At 43.1% G+C, this 20,249-nt stretch overlaps 1 protein-coding gene and 1 long non-coding RNA gene across 2 annotated transcripts in view; one reads left to right on the top strand and one right to left on the bottom strand.

The window, feature by feature from the left end:
- Positions 1–20,249, bottom strand: part of ZNF143 (zinc finger protein 143) — a 78,510-nt gene that overhangs the window by 4,029 nt on the left and 54,232 nt on the right. Inside the window, exons 12-15 of the mRNA XM_039537197.1 lie at positions 14,088–14,315; positions 12,366–12,514; positions 2,554–2,715; positions 1,302–1,445 (exon numbers count right to left, since the gene is read on the bottom strand). Coding sequence (XP_039393131.1) covers positions 1,302–1,445; positions 2,554–2,715; positions 12,366–12,514; positions 14,088–14,315 — 683 coding nt within the window. The remainder of the gene's footprint in view (positions 1–1,301; positions 1,446–2,553; positions 2,716–12,365; positions 12,515–14,087; positions 14,316–20,249) is intronic.
- Positions 175–18,959, top strand: LOC120404501. Its single transcript, XR_005598020.1, has 4 exons — positions 175–409; positions 3,447–3,530; positions 17,740–17,823; positions 18,626–18,959. It is a non-coding gene; the product is annotated as an uncharacterized LOC120404501 (long non-coding RNA).

Consider the following 20,249-nt stretch of genomic DNA (forward strand, 5'->3'; position numbering starts at 1 on the left):
ATCACTTAAATATCTGTTTTTTTGTTAATAAACTGGTTCTTGTTTATTATGAAACCATCTCAGTGCTGTATATTAAACTGAAGGGTAAAATCCTCAGCCAAACTACCAGACTGGTGTGTGTGTTCAGTCTCTTTGGAGGCAATGACCATAATAACTTATGCGAGGGACCAGTGAAGCTCTGGACACTACAAGGAGGATGGTTTTGGAGAGACTCGGGACTGGAAAGGCTGTTGGAGTAACCAGGCTGGTGGAAGCCAGGGTGAGGCCATTGTGCTGTGAGCAGGCTGCTGATGTCAGGGCTCTGAGCCAAAGCTGAGCAGCACAGAAGCAGCCAGTGTTAAAGGCAGGTGGTGACACAACCCATTACTGGTCTGGGTGATCCCCCAAAGCATCCCACTGATACACTCAGGTAAATATAACAAAATATATTCTGTACAATCAACATGAAACTGACAATGAAAATGGCATTTACATGTAAGGTAAACGAAGTCATCCGGTAAGCAACTGGTGGAAGATGACCACTTAACAATCAAGACCGGCTTATTCAGTATTTCCTTTCCATTCATTACTAATTACTAAAATATTTTTTACCAATATTAATCTTAATCTAGAGATTTCCAGGTACTTTCTTTTCCTTTTACCTCATCTATTTGTGATACCTATTGCTGAAATAACAAACATCCTTATTTCCTTCTGACTCTGCTGCTACCCAAACTATACTTTTTGTTACATGGATAAAACAGAAGATGCGATTTCTGGGGATGTCAATCCTGCACAAATCTAGATACCGATTTCAATTAGCGGTGTCACTATCGGTATTTCAAGCCATAAATAACATTGAATCAGTCTGCCAGGGGAATCATTTCAATTCCTTTATCTAGTCCTGGCAATGTAAATTAAGGAGTTTGGAATTTCTGACCATCCAAAATATAATCTTGAAGGATGGATGGCAGGGCTTCTCACTGAAGGCCTGTGCCTCTGGAATATTCTTTCCATCAATATACATGAAAAGGTATAAATATGGCACTTTTCCAGGTATGGCTCACTATGCCTCAGTATTTTTAATTAATTTTACAATTTGATGGGTGCTACTTTTATGTCTGAAAGAAGGAAATAAGGATGTTTGTTATTACTGCATCCATGCTAGTATTTTTTATTTATTTATTTAAGTATTGGGCCAGACTGCCCTTTATTTGGGGGTGGGGGGAAGGGAAGGGGGAGAGAAGTTTGTTAGTTATTTCATTAGGTGCCCAGAGACCACTGGACACAGGGCACACACTAAATAAAAACGAGCATCTTACCTGCACTGCAATTTGCGTTCCATTGGATGTAGCCAACAATGTAACAGGCCTGGTTTCTGTAGTCACTAAGTGATGCCCATGTTGCTGATGTCCCATTTCTGATGAGGCACTATGGAATGCTAAATCTTGAGCCACTATAGCAACCTTTAAGGCAAAAGAAAACATCAAAACTAGCTGAAATTTAAAATCTGTTTCAATAATCTCAGCTGAATGTTAACTTCAGGGCCTACCTAGGACAATTTACTATTGTGACTTGATTCAACAAAGCAATCTAAGAGACAGACAAATATGATTAACCTTTTTTATAAACCAACATCATCATCATCATGTTCATGCTCTTCTTCAATCTTATCTGTCGTGATCTCTGAAAAATGAATATTCACAAGGAGCAAAACTCAGAATTAAGGGAGATGCTATGCTAGTCATCAGATGTTGCCTCTTTCAGTCCTGAGAAATAGAAGACTGAATTCACATTTAAATTTAAATTTCTCCTTTGGCAGCCTAATAAGGTACCACAGAAAAGCTCAAATGCTTTTATATTTTCAAAATGTAAATAGAGAAGACTGCACTATTTGCACATAGGTTTAGTATATTTGCTTAATTTGTGATTATTAGATCCATAATTCTATAATAATTAATAAATATTCTCATTTGCAAGCACACCTTTAAAACATATAATAGGGGATTGTTTTACAACATTTGAAGACATTCTGAAAAACCGGGATTAGGGAATTTCATAACTAAATTTCTATACATCTTTCTGAAAAAAAAATATCTAATGTTTTGCAGATTAAAGGCAAAAAAGTGCAGCAAAATTTGCCAAAAAACAAGTATATTTTACTCTGCTTAAGGAAATGTTGTCCCTTAATGGGATTTGCAGGAGACTAAGAGCCAGGACTAGTTCTGGATTCTATTCCCAGCTTTGTCACGGGTTTGCAGTATGACTTGAGCATGTCACAACCTTTCTGTGCCTTATTTTACCTATCTGTAAATTGGTTCTCTCATCACTATTCACAGGTTGTTTTGAGGTTCAACTAATTAATGTATATAAAACTCTGAGATCCTCCCATGTAAGGCAGTGCAGAACAATGCATTACCATGTTATTATGAGAGGAATGATATAGTCATGTATGGAAAGCTTTTCTCTAATCAGATATGTTTGTGTGAAGCAGATAATACTTCAAGTGTCTTTATGTATATATTTAAAAATATCTTAGAAAAAAAGACACAGGTATGCAGAAAAACATTTTACCTGCTGTCCTTCAGTGCCCTCTGCAGTTACCATTGCAACAGAATGTGTTCCTGCAGAAGAAATGACTGCATCATGGGCAGGGACTGTGATGGTGGTACCATCTTGTGTTACCATAGTGATAGTATTTCCAATGGCCTGCATGTCAGCCTGAGATATGTTGACCTGAAACACAATGTAATTTTTGAATTAAAACAAGTTTATTTTAATTGCTGATTGAGTCTTAAATGAGTTTTAACTTTGGGTCATATGGCAATGTGTTTTCAGACTACAATCCAAGATTTGTAAATATTTTCAAATAGGAGTTTAAATAAAACACAAACTTAAAATGTAATAGTGTTTATAAAATACGCTTCTGCCATTTGGTAGCACAATTTCTTTGTTAATGAACAACAAGCCAGAACTATCCTTGAGAAGGCAGTCGATTCTCAGTAGCATTGAAGAATTTACTTTATCCAGCCATCACATTTAAGCTAAACTGGCTATAGACTCTAAAAGCCATCACCACTCTTCCTGCTGTGCTTGTTCCTGCATTTCCTCCAAACCACTTTACTTCCCCAAGCCTTCTTGGACAAAAAGTGTCACCATCCCAGCTCTTTTACCAGTTGGAATCTATTATCCCACAATCTTTCAGACGTTTCCTAATTCATAATGCATGTTTACAGAAATAAAACTAAACTGCAATGGATAGGTAACAGCAGCATGTATCCTTTTTCAGTCAGAGAACTGCTTAGTAGTTCTGTTTTAATTAGATCACATCCAAATTAACCACAGACATTATAGACTGTCCATGGAAGTGTCTTGCATAAGGAACAGTATAAACTAAAATTTTCACTAAAAGTGTTGGAGATGTGAACTCAGCATAATACCATTTTACATTTGTTTTGTCTTAACAGAAGCATCAAACACACCTGTATTTTCATTTGGCTTAGAAGATGCTGGTAAAACATCATTGTAATTTTTCTTAAGAATTCAAAGACGTAAGTATTTATTTTACGTTTTCAGTCTCACATGCATTACCAAACAGAAAAGAAATCCAAAAATGAAATTCAAGTTGAGGTGTAAGAACAAGTGCAAAGAATTTCTGTGTTAAGGCTGCCACACTCCTTCACCTTTGGGCATAAAAAATTCACTACAGTAATGGTCTAAAACACTACAACAGTGTTACTGTAGTGTTACGGTAGAACTGTATATTTCATCTTTGATTCAGATTTGGGAGGTATTTTTCAGATCTAAATACGTATATCAACTGCTTGCCCTGCTGAAATATAAAAAGCAAGAATTTTCCCAGATATGTCTTGTTGGTGTTGCAGGAGCCAAACAAGAAATAAAACAGATGAACCTCTTATGGCAACGTCCTATCTCAACTAAGTTCCTTATTTACCACTTAAATGAAAACAAACTTTCTGTAGAGATCTTTGTGCTGAGGCAGTGTCAGTGCACTTCTTTTTGTTCCTCTCTTGGCAGTGACTGAAGCCTGCCCTAGTTAGTAGTGATGGGAACTGTCCAGCAGCACTAGAGCTGGAAAGCCCCTGCATTCAGAAGGTCAGGAGTCTGGACAAGAGTAAAGTCTGGACCTGTGAGATCATAACAGCTTATTAAGGAATTTCAAGAAGCCTCAGAAACCAGGCCCTATGCAAAGAAGTTCTTATTATGGGGTGTGGCAGTGAGTGTGAGCAAAATAAGCCTGCAAAGCTTCTAAGGCCTTCCAACCCTGAGAGAGGGAACTGATCAAACAAATAGTAATAAGCCACCAGGACCACATGGCATTAACCCAAGAGTTCAGAAAGAACTCAAATATCAAATTGCAGAACTGCTAACCGTGGTATGTAATCTCTCTCTTAAATCAGCCTCTGTATCAGATGACTGGAGAGTAGCTAACATAACATTTATTTTTAAAAAAGGCTCCAGAGGCGATCCTGGCAATTACAAGCCAGTGAGCCTAACTTCAGTACCAGGCAAATTGGTTCAAACTATAGTAAAGAACAGAATTATCAGACATACAGATAAACACAACATGTTGGGGAAGAGTCAATACAGCTTTTGTAAAGGGAAACTGTGCCTCACAAATCTATTAGAATTGTTTGAGGGAGTCAACAAGCATGTGGATAAGAGTGATCTAGTCGATACAGTATACTTGGACTTTCAGAAAGCCTTTGAAAAGGTCTCTCACCAAAGGCTCTTAAACAAAATAAGCAGTCATGGTATAAGAGGGAAGACCCCCAGTAACCGGTTAAAAGACAAGAAACAAAGGGAGAGAAAGAGGTAAATAGTGGGATTCCCCAAAGATCTGTACTGGGACCTGAGCTGTTCAACAGATTCATAAATAATCTGGAAAAAGGGATGAACAGTGAGGTGGCAAAATTTCCAGATGATACAAAGTTACTTAAGGTAGTTAAGTCCAAAGCTGACTGAGAAGAATTGCAAAGGGATCTCAATAAACAGGGTGACTGGGCAACAAAATGGCAGATGAAACAGAATGTTGGTAAATGCAAAGTACTGCACACTAGAAAACGTAATCCCAACTATACATACAAAATGAGGGTTCTAAATTAGCTGTTACCACACAAGAAAGAGATCTTGGGGTCACTGTGGATAGTTCTCCGAAGACATCTGCTCAATATGCAGTGGCAGTCAAAAAAGCGAACAGAGTGTTAGGAACCATTAGGAAGGAGATAGATAAGAAGAGAGAAAATATCATAATGCTACTATCAGAGGTGAAAGTAAGCCCATACGGAGTACCGGTAAAAAAAGGTGCAGCAGTGTACTGGCAAATAAGTGGAGCATTCAGTACTGGCTTACTTTCACCTCTTTTGGCTGCATAAAAAACAGTTTAAACTCAAAGTTAATAAAAAGCTTGGAAAGGGAAAACTCACTGTCACACTGGTTTCTCTCCTCCCTCCTCCTCCAGCCAGGCTGCCAACGCGTTCCCCCGACCCCTCGCACTCAGCAGGGGCTGCAGCAGCTCCCCTCTAGCTTGCAGCAGGGAGCAGGGGGACTGGCTGAGGGAGAAGCCTGCCCAGGACGCCTGCTGCCTGCATAAGAACAGCTTAAATTTAGCTGTTCACTCCGTAGTTCAGACCACGGATTAGGGGCCATTTTTGGCATCCTTGTTAATTTCACTCACAGTTGTTGGGCGGTGGAGGGGGGGAGAGGAGACCAAGGCAGGGCACAATAGAATAGGCATTTGGCTGTATGGCTTAAATCCAGAGTGGGTCCCGTAGCAGTAAGAGCTGTATTTTACTTTCACCCCTGGCTACTATATAAGTCCATGAGACACCCAAACCTTGAATACTGTATACAGCTCTGGTCACCCCATCTCAAAAAGGATATATTAGAATTGGAAAAGGAACAACAAAAATGATTGGGGTATGGAACAGCTTCCATATGAGGAGAGATTAAAAAGACTGGGACTATTCATTTTAGGAAAAGAGATGACTAAGAGTGGATATGATAGAGGTCTATAAAATCTTGGATGGTATGGAGAAAGTGAATAGGGAAATAATTTTTTTATCCCTTCACATAACACAGAAACTAGCTGTCACCTGGTGCAAATAATAGACAGCAGGTTTAAAACGGATGTAAGGAAGCACTTCTTCACACAATGCACATTCAACCTGTGGAATTTGTTTCTATGGGATGTTGTGAAGGCCAAAAAGGCTTTGTATTCATATTCTGCTCAGAACAAACAAACAAGGCTTAAACTGTGTATTCCAGAGGAAGCCCATTCTTAAACTTATTTTTATTCTGACCCAGCTGTGAAACCTGGCCCTAATACATACAAAAAGAACAGGAGTACTTTCTTACATTCTTAAAACTACAATACCCACCTGTTGAAGTGAAAAAACAGATTGACAGAGCCAGAAGAGTACCCAGAAGCCACCTACTACAGGACAGGCCCAACAAAGAAAATAACAGAACGCCACTAGGTAATAAGGTAATAATTGGAGATATACCAATCTCCTAGAACTGGAAGGGACCTTGAAAGGTCATCGAGTCCAGCCCCCTGCCTTCACTAGCAGGACCATTTTTTGCCCCAGATCCCTAAGTGGCCCCCTCAAGGATTGAACTCACAACCCTGGGGTTTAGCAGGCCAGTGCTCAAACCACCGAGCTATCCCTCCCCCCTGTAACCACTGAGCTATCCCTCACTAGCCATCACCTACAGCCCCCAACTAAAACCTCTCCAGCGCATCATCAAAGATCTACAACCTATCTTTAAAGATGATCCCTCACTCTCACAGATCTTGGGAGACAGGTCACTCCTCACTTATAGACAGCCTCCCAACCTGAAGCAAATACTCACCAGCAACCGCATACCATACAACATAAACACTAACCCAGGAACCTATCCTTGCAACAAAGCCTGATGCCAGCTCTGTCCACATATCTATTCAAGTGACACCATCATAGGACCTAATCACATCAGCCATGCCATCAGGGGCTCATTCACCTGCACATCTACTAACGTGATATATGCCATCATGTGCCAGCAATGCCCCTCTGCCATGTACATTGGCCATACCGGACAGTCTCTACGCAAAAGAATAAATGGACACAAATCTGACATCAGGAATCATAACATTCAAAAACCAGTGGGAGAACACTTCAACCTCTCTAACCACTCAGTGACAGACTTGAAGGTGGCAATTTTGCAACAGAAAAACTTCAAAAACAGACTCCAAAGAGAGACTGCTGAACTTGAATTAATATGCAAATTAGACACACTTAACTCAGGCCTAAACAGAGAACATAAGAAAGGCCGTACCGGGTCAGACCAAAGGTCCATCTAGCCCAGTATCTGTCTACCAACAGTGGCCAATGCCAGGTGCCCCAGAGGGAGTGAACCTAACAGGCAACGATCAAGTGATCTCTCTCCTGCCATCCATCTCCATCCTCTGACGAACAGAGGCTAGGGACACCATTCTTACCCATCCTGGCTAATAGCCATTTATGGACTTAGCCACCATGAATTTATCCAGTCCCCTTTTAAACATTGTTATAGTCCTAGCCTTCACAACCTCCTCAGGTAAGGAGTTCCACAAGTTGACTGTGCGCTGCGTGAAGAAGAACTTCCTTTTATTTGTTTTAAACCTGCTGCCTATTAATTTCATTTGGTGACCCCTAGTTCTTGTATTATGGGAATAAGTAAATAACTTTTCCTTATCCACTTTCTCAACATCACTCATGATTTTATATACCTCTATCATATCCCCCCTTAGTCTTCTCTTTTCCAAGCTGAAGAGTCCTAGCCTCTTTAATCTTTCCTCATATGGGACCCTCTCTAAACCCCTAATCATTTTAGTTGCCCTTTTCTGAACCTTTTCTAGTGCTAGAATATCTTTTTTGAGGTGAGGAGACCACATCTGTACACAGTATTCGAGATGTGGGCGTACCATGGATTTATATAAGGGCAATAATATATTCTCAGTCTTATTTTCTATCCCCTTTTTAATGATTCCTAACATCCTGTTTGCTTTTTTGACCGCCTCTGCACACTGCGTGGACATCTTCAGAGAACTATCCACGATGACTCCAAGATCTTTTTCCTGACTCGTTGTAGCTAAATTAGCCCCCATCATGTTGTATGTATAGTTGGGGTTATTTTTTCCAACGTGCATTACTTTACATTTATCCACATTAAATTTCATTTGCCATTTTGTTGCCCAATCACTTAGTTTTGTGAGATCTTTTTGAAGTTCTTCACAATCTGCTTTGGTCTTAACTATCTTGAGTAGTTTAGTATCATCTGCAAACTTAGCCACCTCACTGTTTACCCCTTTCTCCAGATCATTTATGAATAAATTGAATAGGATTGGTCTGAGGACTGACCCTTGGGGAACACCACTAGTTACCCCTCTCCATTCTGAGAATTTACCATTAATTCCTACCCTTTGTTCCCTGTCCTTTAACCAGTTCTCAATCCATGAAAGGACCTTTCCTTTTATCCCATGTCAGCTTAGTTTACGTAAGAGCCTTTGGTGAGGGACCTTGTCAAAGGCTTTCTGGAAATCTAAGTACACTATGTCCACCGGATCCCCCTTGTCCACGTTTGTTGACCCCTTCAAAGAACTCTAATAGATTAGTAAGACACGATTTCCCTTTACAGAAACCATGTTGACTATTGCTCAAGAGTTTATGTTTTTCTATGTGTCTGACAATTTTATTCTTTATTATTGTTTCAACTAATTTGCCCGGTACCGACATTAGACTTATCGGTCTGTAATTGCCGGGATCACCCCTAGAGCCCTTTTTAAATATTGGCGTTACATTAGCTAACTTCCAGTCATTGGGTACCGAAGCCGACTTAAAGGACAGGTTACAAACCGTAGTTAATAGTTCCGCAACTTCACATTTGAGTTCTTTCAGAACTCTTGGGTGAATGCCATCTGGTCCGGGTGACTTGTTAATGTTGAGTTTATCAATTAATTCCAAAACCTTCTCTAGTGACACTTCAATCTGTGACAGTTCCTCAGATGTGTTACCTACAAAAGCCAGCTCAGGTTTGGGAATCTCCCCAACATCCTCAGCCGTGAAGACTGAAGCAAAGAATCCATTTAGTTTCTCCGCAATGACTTTATCGTCTATAAGTGCTCCTTTTGTATTTTGATCATCAAGGGGCCCCACTGGTTGTTTAGCAGGCTTCCTGCTTCTGATGTACTTAAAAAACATTTTGTTATTACCTTTGGAGTTTTTGGCTAGCCGTTCTTCAAACTCCTCTTTGGCTTTTCTTATTACACTCTTGCACTTAAGTTGGCTGTGTTTGTGCTCCTTTCTATTTGCCTCACTAGGATTTGACTTCCACTTTTTAAAGGAAGTCTTTATCTCTCACTGCTTCTTTTACATGGTTGTTAAGCCACGGTGGCTCTTTTTTAGTTCTTTTACTGTTTTTCTTAATTTGGGGTATACATTGAAGTTGGGCCTCTATTATGGTGTCTTTAAAAAGGGCCCATGCAACTTGCAGGGATTTCACTTTAGTCACTGTACCTTTTAACTTTTGTCTAACTAACCCCCTCATTTTTGTATAGTTCCCCCTTTTGAAATTAAATGCCACAGTGTTGGGCAGTTGAGGTGTTCTTCCCACCACAGGGATGTTGAATGCTATTGTATTATGGTCACTATTTCCAAGTGGTCCTGCTATAGTTACCTCTTGGACCAGCTCCTGCGCTCCACTCAGGATTAAATCTAGAGTTGCCTCTCCCCTTGTGGGTTCCCGTACCAGCTGCTCCATGAAGCAGTCATTTAAAGTATCGAGAAATTTTATCTCTGCATTTCGTCCTGAAGTGAAATGTTCCCAGTCAATATGGGGATAATTGAAATCCCACACTATTATTGGGTTCTTAATTTTGATAGCCTCTCTAATTTCCCTTAGCATTTCATCATCACTATTACTGTCCTGGTCAGGTGGTCGATAATAGATCCCTAATGTTATATTTTTACTAGAGCATGAAATTTCTATCCATAGAGACTCTATGGAACATGTGGATTCGCTTAAGATTTGTACTTCATTTGAATCTACACTTTCTTTCACATATAGTGCCACTCCTCCCCCTGCTCGACCTGTTCTGTCCTTCCGATATATTTTGTACCCCGGAATGATTGTGTCCCATTGATTGCTCTCAGTCCACCAGGTTTCTGTGATGCCTATTATATCTATATCCTCCTTTATCACAAGGCACTCTAGTTCACCCATCTTATTATTTAGACTTCTGCCATTTGTGTACAAGCACTTTAAAAACTTGTCCCTGTTTATTAGCCTGCCTTTTTCTGATGTGCCAGATTCTGTTTTATGTGACTGTTTATCATCTGATCTGGCCCTTACATTATACTTTTCAGTCCTCTGCTCCTGACTATAACCTGGAGATTCTCTATCATCAGACTCTCCCCTAAGAAAAGTCTGTGTCTGATCCACACTCTCCTCTGAAGCAGTCGGCTTTCCCCCATATCCTAGTTTAAAAACTGCTCTACAACCTTTTTAATGTTTAGTGCCAGCAGTCTGGTTCCACTTTGGTTTAGGTGGAGCTCATCTCTCCTGTATAGGCTCCTCCCATCCCAGAAGTTTCCCCAGTTCCTAATGAACGTGAACCCCTCCTCTCTACACCATCGTCTCATCTACGCATTGAGACTATGAAGCTCTGCCTGACTACCCGGCCCTGCGCGTGGAACTGGGAGCATTTCTGAGAATGCCACCATAGAGGTCCTGGATTTCAGTCTCTTCCCTAGCAGCCTAAATTTGGCTTCCAGGACATCTCTCCTACCCTTCCCTATGTCATTGGTACCTATATGTACCACGACCACCGGCTCCTCCCCAGCACTACACATAAGTCTATCTAGATGCCTCGAGAGATCCACAACCTTCGCACCAGGCAGGCAAGTCACCATACGGTTCTCCCGGTCATCACAAACCCAGCTATCTATGTTTCTAATGATCGAATCTCCCATTACTAACACCTGCCTTTTCCTAGAAACTGGAGTTCCCTCCCCTGGAGAGGCAATCTCAGTGTGAGAGGCAACCCCAGCACCATCTGGAAGGAGGGTCCCGACTACGGGAAGGTTTCCCTCTGCTCCCATTGACTGCTCTACTTCCCTGGGCTGTTCTTCCTCCTCAACAGCACAGGAGCTGTCTGAGCGGAGGTGGGACAATTCTACAGTGTCCCCGAAAGCCTCATCAACATACCTCTCTGCCTCTCTCAGCTCCTCCAGTTCCGCCACCCTGGCCTCCAAAGCCCGTACATGGTCTCTGAGGGCCAGGAGCTCCTTGCCCCGACTGCACACATACGCCACCCGCCCACAGGGCAGGTAATCATACATGCAACACTCAGTGCAATAAACTGGATAGCCCCCACTCTGCTGCTGGGCTTCTGCCTGCATTGTCTCCTAGTTAATGGAAGGGTGGTTTACAGCAGGGAGCTTTGAAATGTGGTTCGGTTTATAGGTTTTAGGGGGACAACAGGGAAGGGGTTAGGGCTGGTGAGGGACTCCCGCTCCCTTCCCACTCCCCTTCTAAACTCCCTTGCGAAACTCCCTGTTAGCAGCCCCTGGTCGCTTGTGCGCGGCTTTATAAAGCCCTGGCCTGAGTGAATGCCCCGCCCACTGATTAAAGCTCAGCCAATTACCAGAGGCTTCGAGCTTTCAAACCTGCCTCCAACTGCCAGCCAGAGCACACGGTCCCTCAACCAACCAACCAAACAGACTGACAAACACAAGCTCAGCACACAGCAAGTAACCCCCAAACACAAACAAACACACACTACAGACAGTCACTTACCCCACAGATGCTGTATTAGCTCCTCCTTCACCTGGAGAACTCCCTTGCGAAACTCCCTGTTACTGGGAATGGTTGGGTCATTACACTAACTGAATCTATTTCCCTATGTTAAGTTCTCCTCACACCTTCTATGGGTCATCTCGATTATCACTTCAAGGGTTTTTTTTCTCCTGCTGATGATAGCTCATCTCAATTGATTGGACTCTTACAGTTGGTATGCGTACTTCCACCTTTTCATGTTCTCTGTATGTATAAATATCTTCTGTCTGTGTGTTCCATTCTATGCATCCGAAGAAGTGAGCTGTAGCTCACGAAAGCTCATGCTGAAATAAATTTGTTAGTCTCTAAGGTGCCACAAGTACTCCTGTTCTTTTTGCGGATACAGACTAACACGGTTGCTACTCTGAAACCTAATACATACAAACATCCATTATTCAGGGATTTTAACTCTAATGTAAGTAGGCATAATGGAATATCTGAAGATAAATAACAGCTTTAATTCTGACTATCCTCTTGTTAGCAAATTCTTTACCATGGTGAATACTTACATGCTGGGTCCCATCCTGGGAAATTAATGCAACTTGTTGACTGAGCCCTGACTGAGTAACTGTAGCAACTTGTGCGGAAACGACATCCTCCCCATCTACACCTGTCACATAGGTTATCTGGGAGCCTTTTAGAACATCTTCACCTTGACCTATTTCATAAAAGGAAGGCAGGAGGATATGTTACATTCTGCAAATACTAATAGTAATAAGAGCAAAGCTAAAAAGAAAAAAGCAACTTTCTGGATTAAAATTTTTAAATTCTGGGTTGTAAAGAGGGGACGGGAAGAGAGCGAGAGAGAGAGAAGGAAATGGAAACTGCTATTGAAATCTAATATAAATGCTCCAAGTGACTGTTTTACTAGGTGTGGGGCATACTTTTTAAATGGAGAATAATGCATATAAATCCTGTGCATTGAAAAGAAAATGGACATTTTGGTATTTAAGGCATATTTACTTAGTTTATAAGCAAAGATAATATTAAAAAGGGTGGCAAACAATACTGCAATTCATTTAATTAAACATTAACCTTTACATACTAAGGTTTGATGTACACACAATCGGCAGCTCATTAAAAGAATTATTCATTAACGAACACACTGAACCGCAGAGGAGTAGAGTGGCATCATTGTGTGAGGACTGATATAACAGTATATTATCTTAATAAATGTTTAACCTTGGCAAATAGAAATCTTCCATTCTAATCTTTCCTTTGTAAGTAGCAATCAGAATGCGGCAATTTACTTAAGAAGGGTTTCACTGCAGTCTCCCATATACAAATAGTAAAACTGCTTTTCCAGTCAGGATAGATCACTTATTTACATCTACCCTATATCCAACCCAAACACCAGCTAAAATAAGAATGTAAAAAATTATGTTTGTTTTCTTGCAATAAGAAAATGCATTTTCTCATACTCCAATCAGTCTGACTTTTTACTCTGACTGGATTTAGTCTCTAAAGTACCGTAAAGACCGTTTTCTACGTAGTGCTCCTCCATACAGAAAAACTGCTTGACAACAGTAAATGGACATCTTGTATGGGCTGTGCTGGGGGCAGATCCATAGAGCATAGCACTGTGGGCGTTCTCAACAGCCCCACTACCCACAGGGCAGCACAGAAAGGCTGTTGTAACTTTAGGGCAGCCCACTTTGGTCTCAGGAGTAGCTCAAAATCAGGAGGGTGCAAAGATAGTGTGAAGCCACTTTTTTCCCTCCCTTCTCCAGGGTTGCACCTTTAAGATCAGAGCATAGACTCTCACACATGGTGTTTTATATACTTAGAATAATCCTTTAGGGTGTAATATAAACATTGTATCCATTTTCAGGCCTGCTTCAAAATGATATTCATAGATGGGTGTGATCTAGTGGTTAGAGCACAGGAAGGCTGTTTCTCTGTTTTATTCACAGCTGTGCCACTGACTTGTTTTATGACCAAGTCAATTACTTTCTCAGCGCCTGAATGCTCATCTATAAGATGGATGTAGTAATATCTATCTACTGTGCCTCACACGGGTATTTTGATGTTTACTTAGTGTTTGTAAAGCACTTTAGTACTCTCAGATAAAAGGTGCTAGTTAGTGCAAAGTATTACTGAAGAAAATATCACACCTGTCTTTTAATTTCCCTGGCTCTGTGGAATACTGATAGTCATAGGCGTGTGCTAGACGCAATCTTATTTTGCTACTATGGGAGGAAGATCAGAGACTGGGAACACCAAACACACACCTGGAGGCGGCTCAAAGAAAGCTTCCTGCTCTTCTTCAATTGGCTCTGTGTCGTTGTGCGCTGTCCGCTTGTGCATAGCAAGTGTGGAAATCTGCTTGTATGTTTTCCCACAGTGATTGCAGTTGTATGGTTTGGAATGAGTATGTACAACATGGTGTTTGTATAAACTGGAATATTCTGTGAAACGTTTGTCACAGCCAGGAACTGTGCAGACATAGGGCTTCTCGCCTACAGGGAAAGACAAAAGGGATGAAGAAAATTATAACCAGTATATGCAGGAAAACCCGGACAATAAATATCCTGCCACTTACACAGACATTTAATGACACAGTTTTACTACCACCCAGGTCAGTCATGCGTTCTCCAGCTTCCTTTCCTAACGCAGCAATGGCCACAATGCAATGCATGGCTGTCCTCTTTAATACCGATGTGCTGCCACAACAGGCTGGCCCTACCATGCTATCTGAGGAGGCCACTCAAATCAAGAAGGACCATGCATGCTGGATCTCCTAATTTTTATGTGCCAGATATTCATACTAAAGATGAGGGTAGCTGCAATCTGCTCCGCTATCTGAAAATAACACGTGGGCTCCCCAAGCTCCTGGCAAGATGCCAATATAGCCCTCAGTTTGGCACAGTACTCACAATTCTGCCCTAACTCTTTACATTAGCTGCCCCTCTGACTTCATAGGAAGTTCTGCACTTATCCTCCCTCAAAGATGAAATGTGTTATTTGGTCGGGTAAGTTAGAGTCCCAAACCTCAGTCTCTTTAGCTCTACAGGAATTTTATGGGATTTATATATATATATATATATATAAATGATTAAGGCTAAATAGAAATGACATTCTTCACTTAAAATCAATATAACACAAACTCAAACCCAAAAACCAGTTCAAGAGGTATACAAAATCTTCAACTCCAGGAGATTTATTCATCCCTACTAACAATGAAAACCAGGAGGATACAAAAAATCATGGTTACAGAGCTGTAGGACCCTGCACATGGATGCAGTGTTACTTCTGCTGATTCATCCTAGCAGCTAGACCAGGTGGATCCTGTTAGGTGCAGAAGAGGAGGTTACTCACCCGTGCAGGAGCTGACGTTCTTCGAGATGACTGCTCCACTCCAGGTGTTGGTGCGCCCCTGTGCCCAGAGATTTTTACAGCAGTACTCGCACGGGCCGCACATGTGTGGTTCCTACCTTATGCGCCGACTGTCTCTCAATAGCGTGTGTGGCCCGGGCTCCTCAGTTCCTTCTCTACAACGGAGACCGCTCCAAACTCCAAAGTAGAGGGGAGGAGGGTGGGTAGTGGAGCACCCAGGGACACCCATCTTGAACAACATCAGTTACTGCACAGGTGAGTAACCTCCTCTTCTTCAAGAGATGTCCCTGTGGGTGCTCCACTCCAGGTGACTGAAAAGCAGTATCTCTTAAGGAGGAAGGGACTTCGGATCTGGTAAGAAAGCTGTAGACAGCACAGCTTGGCCTATTCGAATGTCGACCAGAGGACCCTGAGTAAGAACATAATGTTAAGCAAAGGTATGCTCTGAAGCCCAGGTGGCGGCTTTGCAAATATCTGTGAAGGGACTGTTGCGTAAGAATGCCACAAACATTGACGCAGATCTGGTGGAGTGTGCTCTAACGGAAGATGGAGGATTATCTTCTTTAGTTGGTAGAACAGGCGGATGCAGTCTGCTATCTAATTGGATATTCTCTGGGTAGAGATGGATTTGCCTCTAGATCGTTCTGCGATTGAAATGAAAAGTTTAGGGGAAGCCCTAAAGGGCTTAGTCCTATCAAAATAAAAGGACAATGCTCTGCGCATGTTGAGTGCATGCACTGCTGATTCAAGTGTTCGCATGTGGTTTAGGAAAGAAGGTTGGTAGAGTGATCAATTCTTTGAGGTAGAAGGAGGAATGCACCTTCGGGAGAAATTTAGGATGCGTTCAGAGCGTCACTTTGTCCTTAAAAAATATAGCGTACGGTGGTTCAGCCATAAGCACTTGAAGTTCTCCTATACATCTGGCAGATGTAATGGCAACTAAAAATGCAGTTTTCATGGATAGATATAGGAGGGAGCATGTTGCAAGTGGCTCAAATGCATGGTGCATCACAGATGTGAGGACCAAGTGCAGGTCCCAAGGTTGAGTGGGTGGTCTAATGTCCAGGTATAGTGTCTGGAGGCCCTTGAGGAACTGCGTTGTGATGGGGTGGGCAAAGTGAGTAGTGTCTCCGGTCTTATTGTGAACTGCCATAATTGACGCTAGATGCCCCTTTATGGAGCTAAAGGAGAGCTCAGATAGTCTAGCATTAGTGAAAGAGGGGTGGAAGCAGGAGCGGTTTGCTTGGTGGAGCACCAGTGTGTGAACCTATTCCATTTATGTAGATAGCAGAACAAAATCCACATGTACCACCTATGTAATAGTACTCTTTGTACCTGTTCAGAGCAGTCTAATTCCTCATTAGAGAGCCATTGAGGAGCTATGCTTTGAGGCACAGCACTGTTACACTGGGGTGGTGTAGTTGACCCCTGCGTTGTGATAATAAGTTCGGAAGGAGGAGAGGAAGTGGAATCAGCAGGCAAACCGACATCCTCATTAAAAATAGGTACCATGCCTGTCTGGGCCACGTAGGGGCTATTAGTATGACCCTGGCCCTCTCCGCTCACATTTTTTGCAATACCCTGTGAAGAACTGGTAGCAGGGGGAACATGTATAGGAAACTGTTGCTCCATTTGATGATGAATGCGTCTCCCACTGAGTGCTTTCCTAGGCCTGCTCTGGAACAGAAATCCGGGCATTTCTTGTTGGTCACGGTTGCAAAAAGATCCAGTCACAGGTAGCCCCATATTTTGAATATGTTGTATCATTTATCTCCCATTCATAATCTACTGGAAAAGATCTGCTGAGCTCGTCCGCAGTCGTATTTAGTGAACCAGGTATGTAGGGAGGCTGAAACTTGGATACTGTGTCGGAGGCACCCCCCAATTTCAAAGTTTCATAGCCTCCATGCAGACCGAGTGGGATCGAGCTCCCCCTTGTCTGTTTATATAAAACATGCAGGCGATGTTGTCGATCATGAGTCTGATATGTTGATTCTGGATGTATGGGAGAAATTGGAGGCAGGTGTTGTGGACCACTTGGAACTCTAAAAGATTTATGTGTAGTGAGGCTTCTGTAGGGGACCAGAGTCCATGAGTGGTGTGGTGTGCCATGTGTGCTCCCCAGCCCGTGAGGGAAGCATCTATGGTAATTATAATGGAGGGGAACTCCTGCACGAACGGGACTCTGAAGCAGAGGTTGTGTGGACAAGTCCACCATGTGAGTGAGTCCTTGACTTTGGTAGGTATGGATAGAAGTATGTTTAGGCTATGCACATTTGGTCTGTAGACAGTGGTCATCCAATTCTGCAGGCATCGCATGTAGTGGGATGCATTCTTGACCACAAAAGTGCAACAGGCCACATGGCCGAGAAGTTGCTGACAGTCCTGAACAATTACCTGCGGACTGTTTTGCAACTTGGCAACAAGATTCTTTATGAATCTGTCGGATGGGAGATATGCAAGTCCGGTTATGGAATCGAGGCAAGTGCCTATGAACTCTAGTAATTGAGTAGGAGTTAATGTGGATTTGTTTTTGTTTATTTGTAGGCCAAGACCTTGGAAGCAGTCGATAGTCATCTGCGTGACTTGGATTGCCCCAAGAGTCAGCGCCTTGAGCAGGCAATCGTTCAGGTAAGAAAAAATTAGAACTCCTTTTTTCCATAGGTGTGCTGTTGCCACCGTGAGAATCTTGGGGGAAAAAAAGACGTGGGGTGCTGTTGAGAGTCCAAAGGGCAGAACATAGTTATTTGACCCCATGACAAATCTGAGAAAACGCCTGTGGGCAGGGTGTATAGTTACATGAAAATAAGCCTCCTCCAGGTCCAGGGCTGAAAACCAGTCTCCCTGCTCCAGCGCTGGAATTATGGTTGTGAGGGTAACCATTCTGAATTTTTTCTTTTTGACAAACTTGTTGAGTTGCCTGAGGTTGAGAATGGGTCGCCATCCCCCACTTTTCTTTTCTGTCAAAAAGTAGTGGGAATAAAAATCCTTTCCCCTGTACTAATTGGGCACCGTCTCCACTGCTCATCTTGGACCGTGTGAGAGGGGTCCCTGAAGAGCGACAGGGTAGACGGTGGGTGGGGGTTATGGACACAAAGGGGATGGAATAGCCCAATTGGATGACCTCTAGGGCCCATCTATCTGTAGTGATGGCTCGCCAGTTGTGGTAGAATGGGAGCAAATGGTGACCAAAAGGTTGGATGAGAAGTATAAGTGCTGGAGTGGGTGGGAGGTCTTCTATACCCTCGACCAAGGCTTCAAAACTGCTTATTAGAGGAGGGAGTTGGGACGGTGCCAATGTTATGAGGCGTCATCGTTGATGCCTGAGTCTCTAGCAGTGTTCCTTCTGGTGGTCGTATGGCCTTGGCTGTTGTGTGCAGGCCAGGTATTGTGGGCGTTGGGTAAGGCTGATACCTGTATTATCTTCTTCTAGTTGCCAGGGTATGGGTGCCTAGGATCTGAGCACCGCTCTGGAATTCTTCATGGTGTGCAGTACTTCGTTGTTTTTTGCTGCAAATAACTTCTCGCCATCGAAGGGGAGATTCTCCACGATGTTTTTTATCTTGCGTGGGAAAGAAAAAGAGGTAAACCATGAAGCCCGATGCATCACTATGGCTGTTGCGGTGGATCTGGCAGCTGTGTCTGCAGCATTGAGGGCAGCCTGCAATGCCGCGGGGGAAATAATCTGTCCTTCAGAGACTACTGCTTTGAATTGTTGTCTCTCGTCCTCTGGGATGTCATTAATAAAATCCATGCGTTTCCCATAATTTCTGTGATCATATTTGGCCAGTAGGGCCGCATAGTTTGCCACTCTAAATTGTAGCATGTATGATGCATAAACTTTGCGGCCGAGCAGGTCCATTCTTTTGCTGACCTTGTCAGAGGGAGTGGACAGGAAATGCTGCTGTTTGTTCAATTGGTTGGCTGTTTCTACCACCAGTGAATTTGGTGCTGAGTGCATGAAAAGGAATTCTGAGTCCCTGGAGGTAGGGGGTATTGTGGCTGGGGTTTGCCACATATTCTTGACAGGGTCCATAATGACTCCATTAATGGGTAGGGCGATCTTAGAGGAGGTCGATCAGCTCATGCTGAGTCTCCAACACCTCCTCTAGAATGATCTTGAGCTCATTAGCCACTCTTTTGATGAGGTTCTGAAAATGAGTAAAATCATCTGCTGTTGTTGGGGTGGTGGTGCGGGAGGATGATGGACATAATAGCCTTGTCCAGTGAGGTGGATGAATTAGTATTATTTGGAGAGGATTCAGGTGCCTCCTCATCTGCGTACACCATTGCCGGTTGCTCCTGTCCATCTGTCACAGAAGTGTGCACAGGTACAGGAGGAGATCTAGTGTTGCCTTTGCGTGGGCTGGGCTGGCTACTGTGCTGCCTGCTGTAGGACCCCCATGGGTTCCAGTAATGCCATTGTCCGGGGAAGGGCATGGGTGGTCCCATCCACAGGTGTCCATACCAGGGTGGTAAGTCCTTGGAATATGAGGACTTCGGTCTCCTTAGTCCCATGCTAGCAGGAGTGTGAAGGGGAGAGGAACGGTGTGGTGAAAAAACTCCCTCCACTTCATCATCCTTATCACTAGAAAAGTGAGGGGGAACAGGGGACAGCTATCGGTGCCGTGCCGACTGTGCCAGTGAGAGATCGGTACCAAGTAGTGGGGAATCTGGAGTTGGTGAAATTAGCAAATTGCTGGAATCAATAAATTGTGGTGCAGAGGTAGAAGGAGCTGGAATATATTACACTGGGTGCTCTGGCTGTGCTGCAGGGTCGGCCAGTGCTGATTGGTGCTGCGCCGTATGCAGAGTAATAGGTGGTTGAAGTGTCAGTGCTGGGACAGCAACCGTACTTAAGTGTAGCATGAGCAGGCTCGGCTGAGTTGGCACTGAGTCCTCTGCGGTGCTGTGTGGTGCCATATTAGAAGACGCACGCAACCCATAGTCTCAGTACCGGAGTGGTGCATACCGGCAGCAGTTGGGGTATGGACGGTGCTGGAGGTCTCCAGAGCATCATATGTGCTGAGCCGTGGAGCAGTCAGCGCTGACGAGAC

This window comes from Mauremys reevesii, linkage group 4 (assembly GCF_016161935.1).
Source record: "Mauremys reevesii isolate NIE-2019 linkage group 4, ASM1616193v1, whole genome shotgun sequence".
Taxonomy (NCBI): Eukaryota; Metazoa; Chordata; order Testudines; family Geoemydidae; genus Mauremys; species Mauremys reevesii.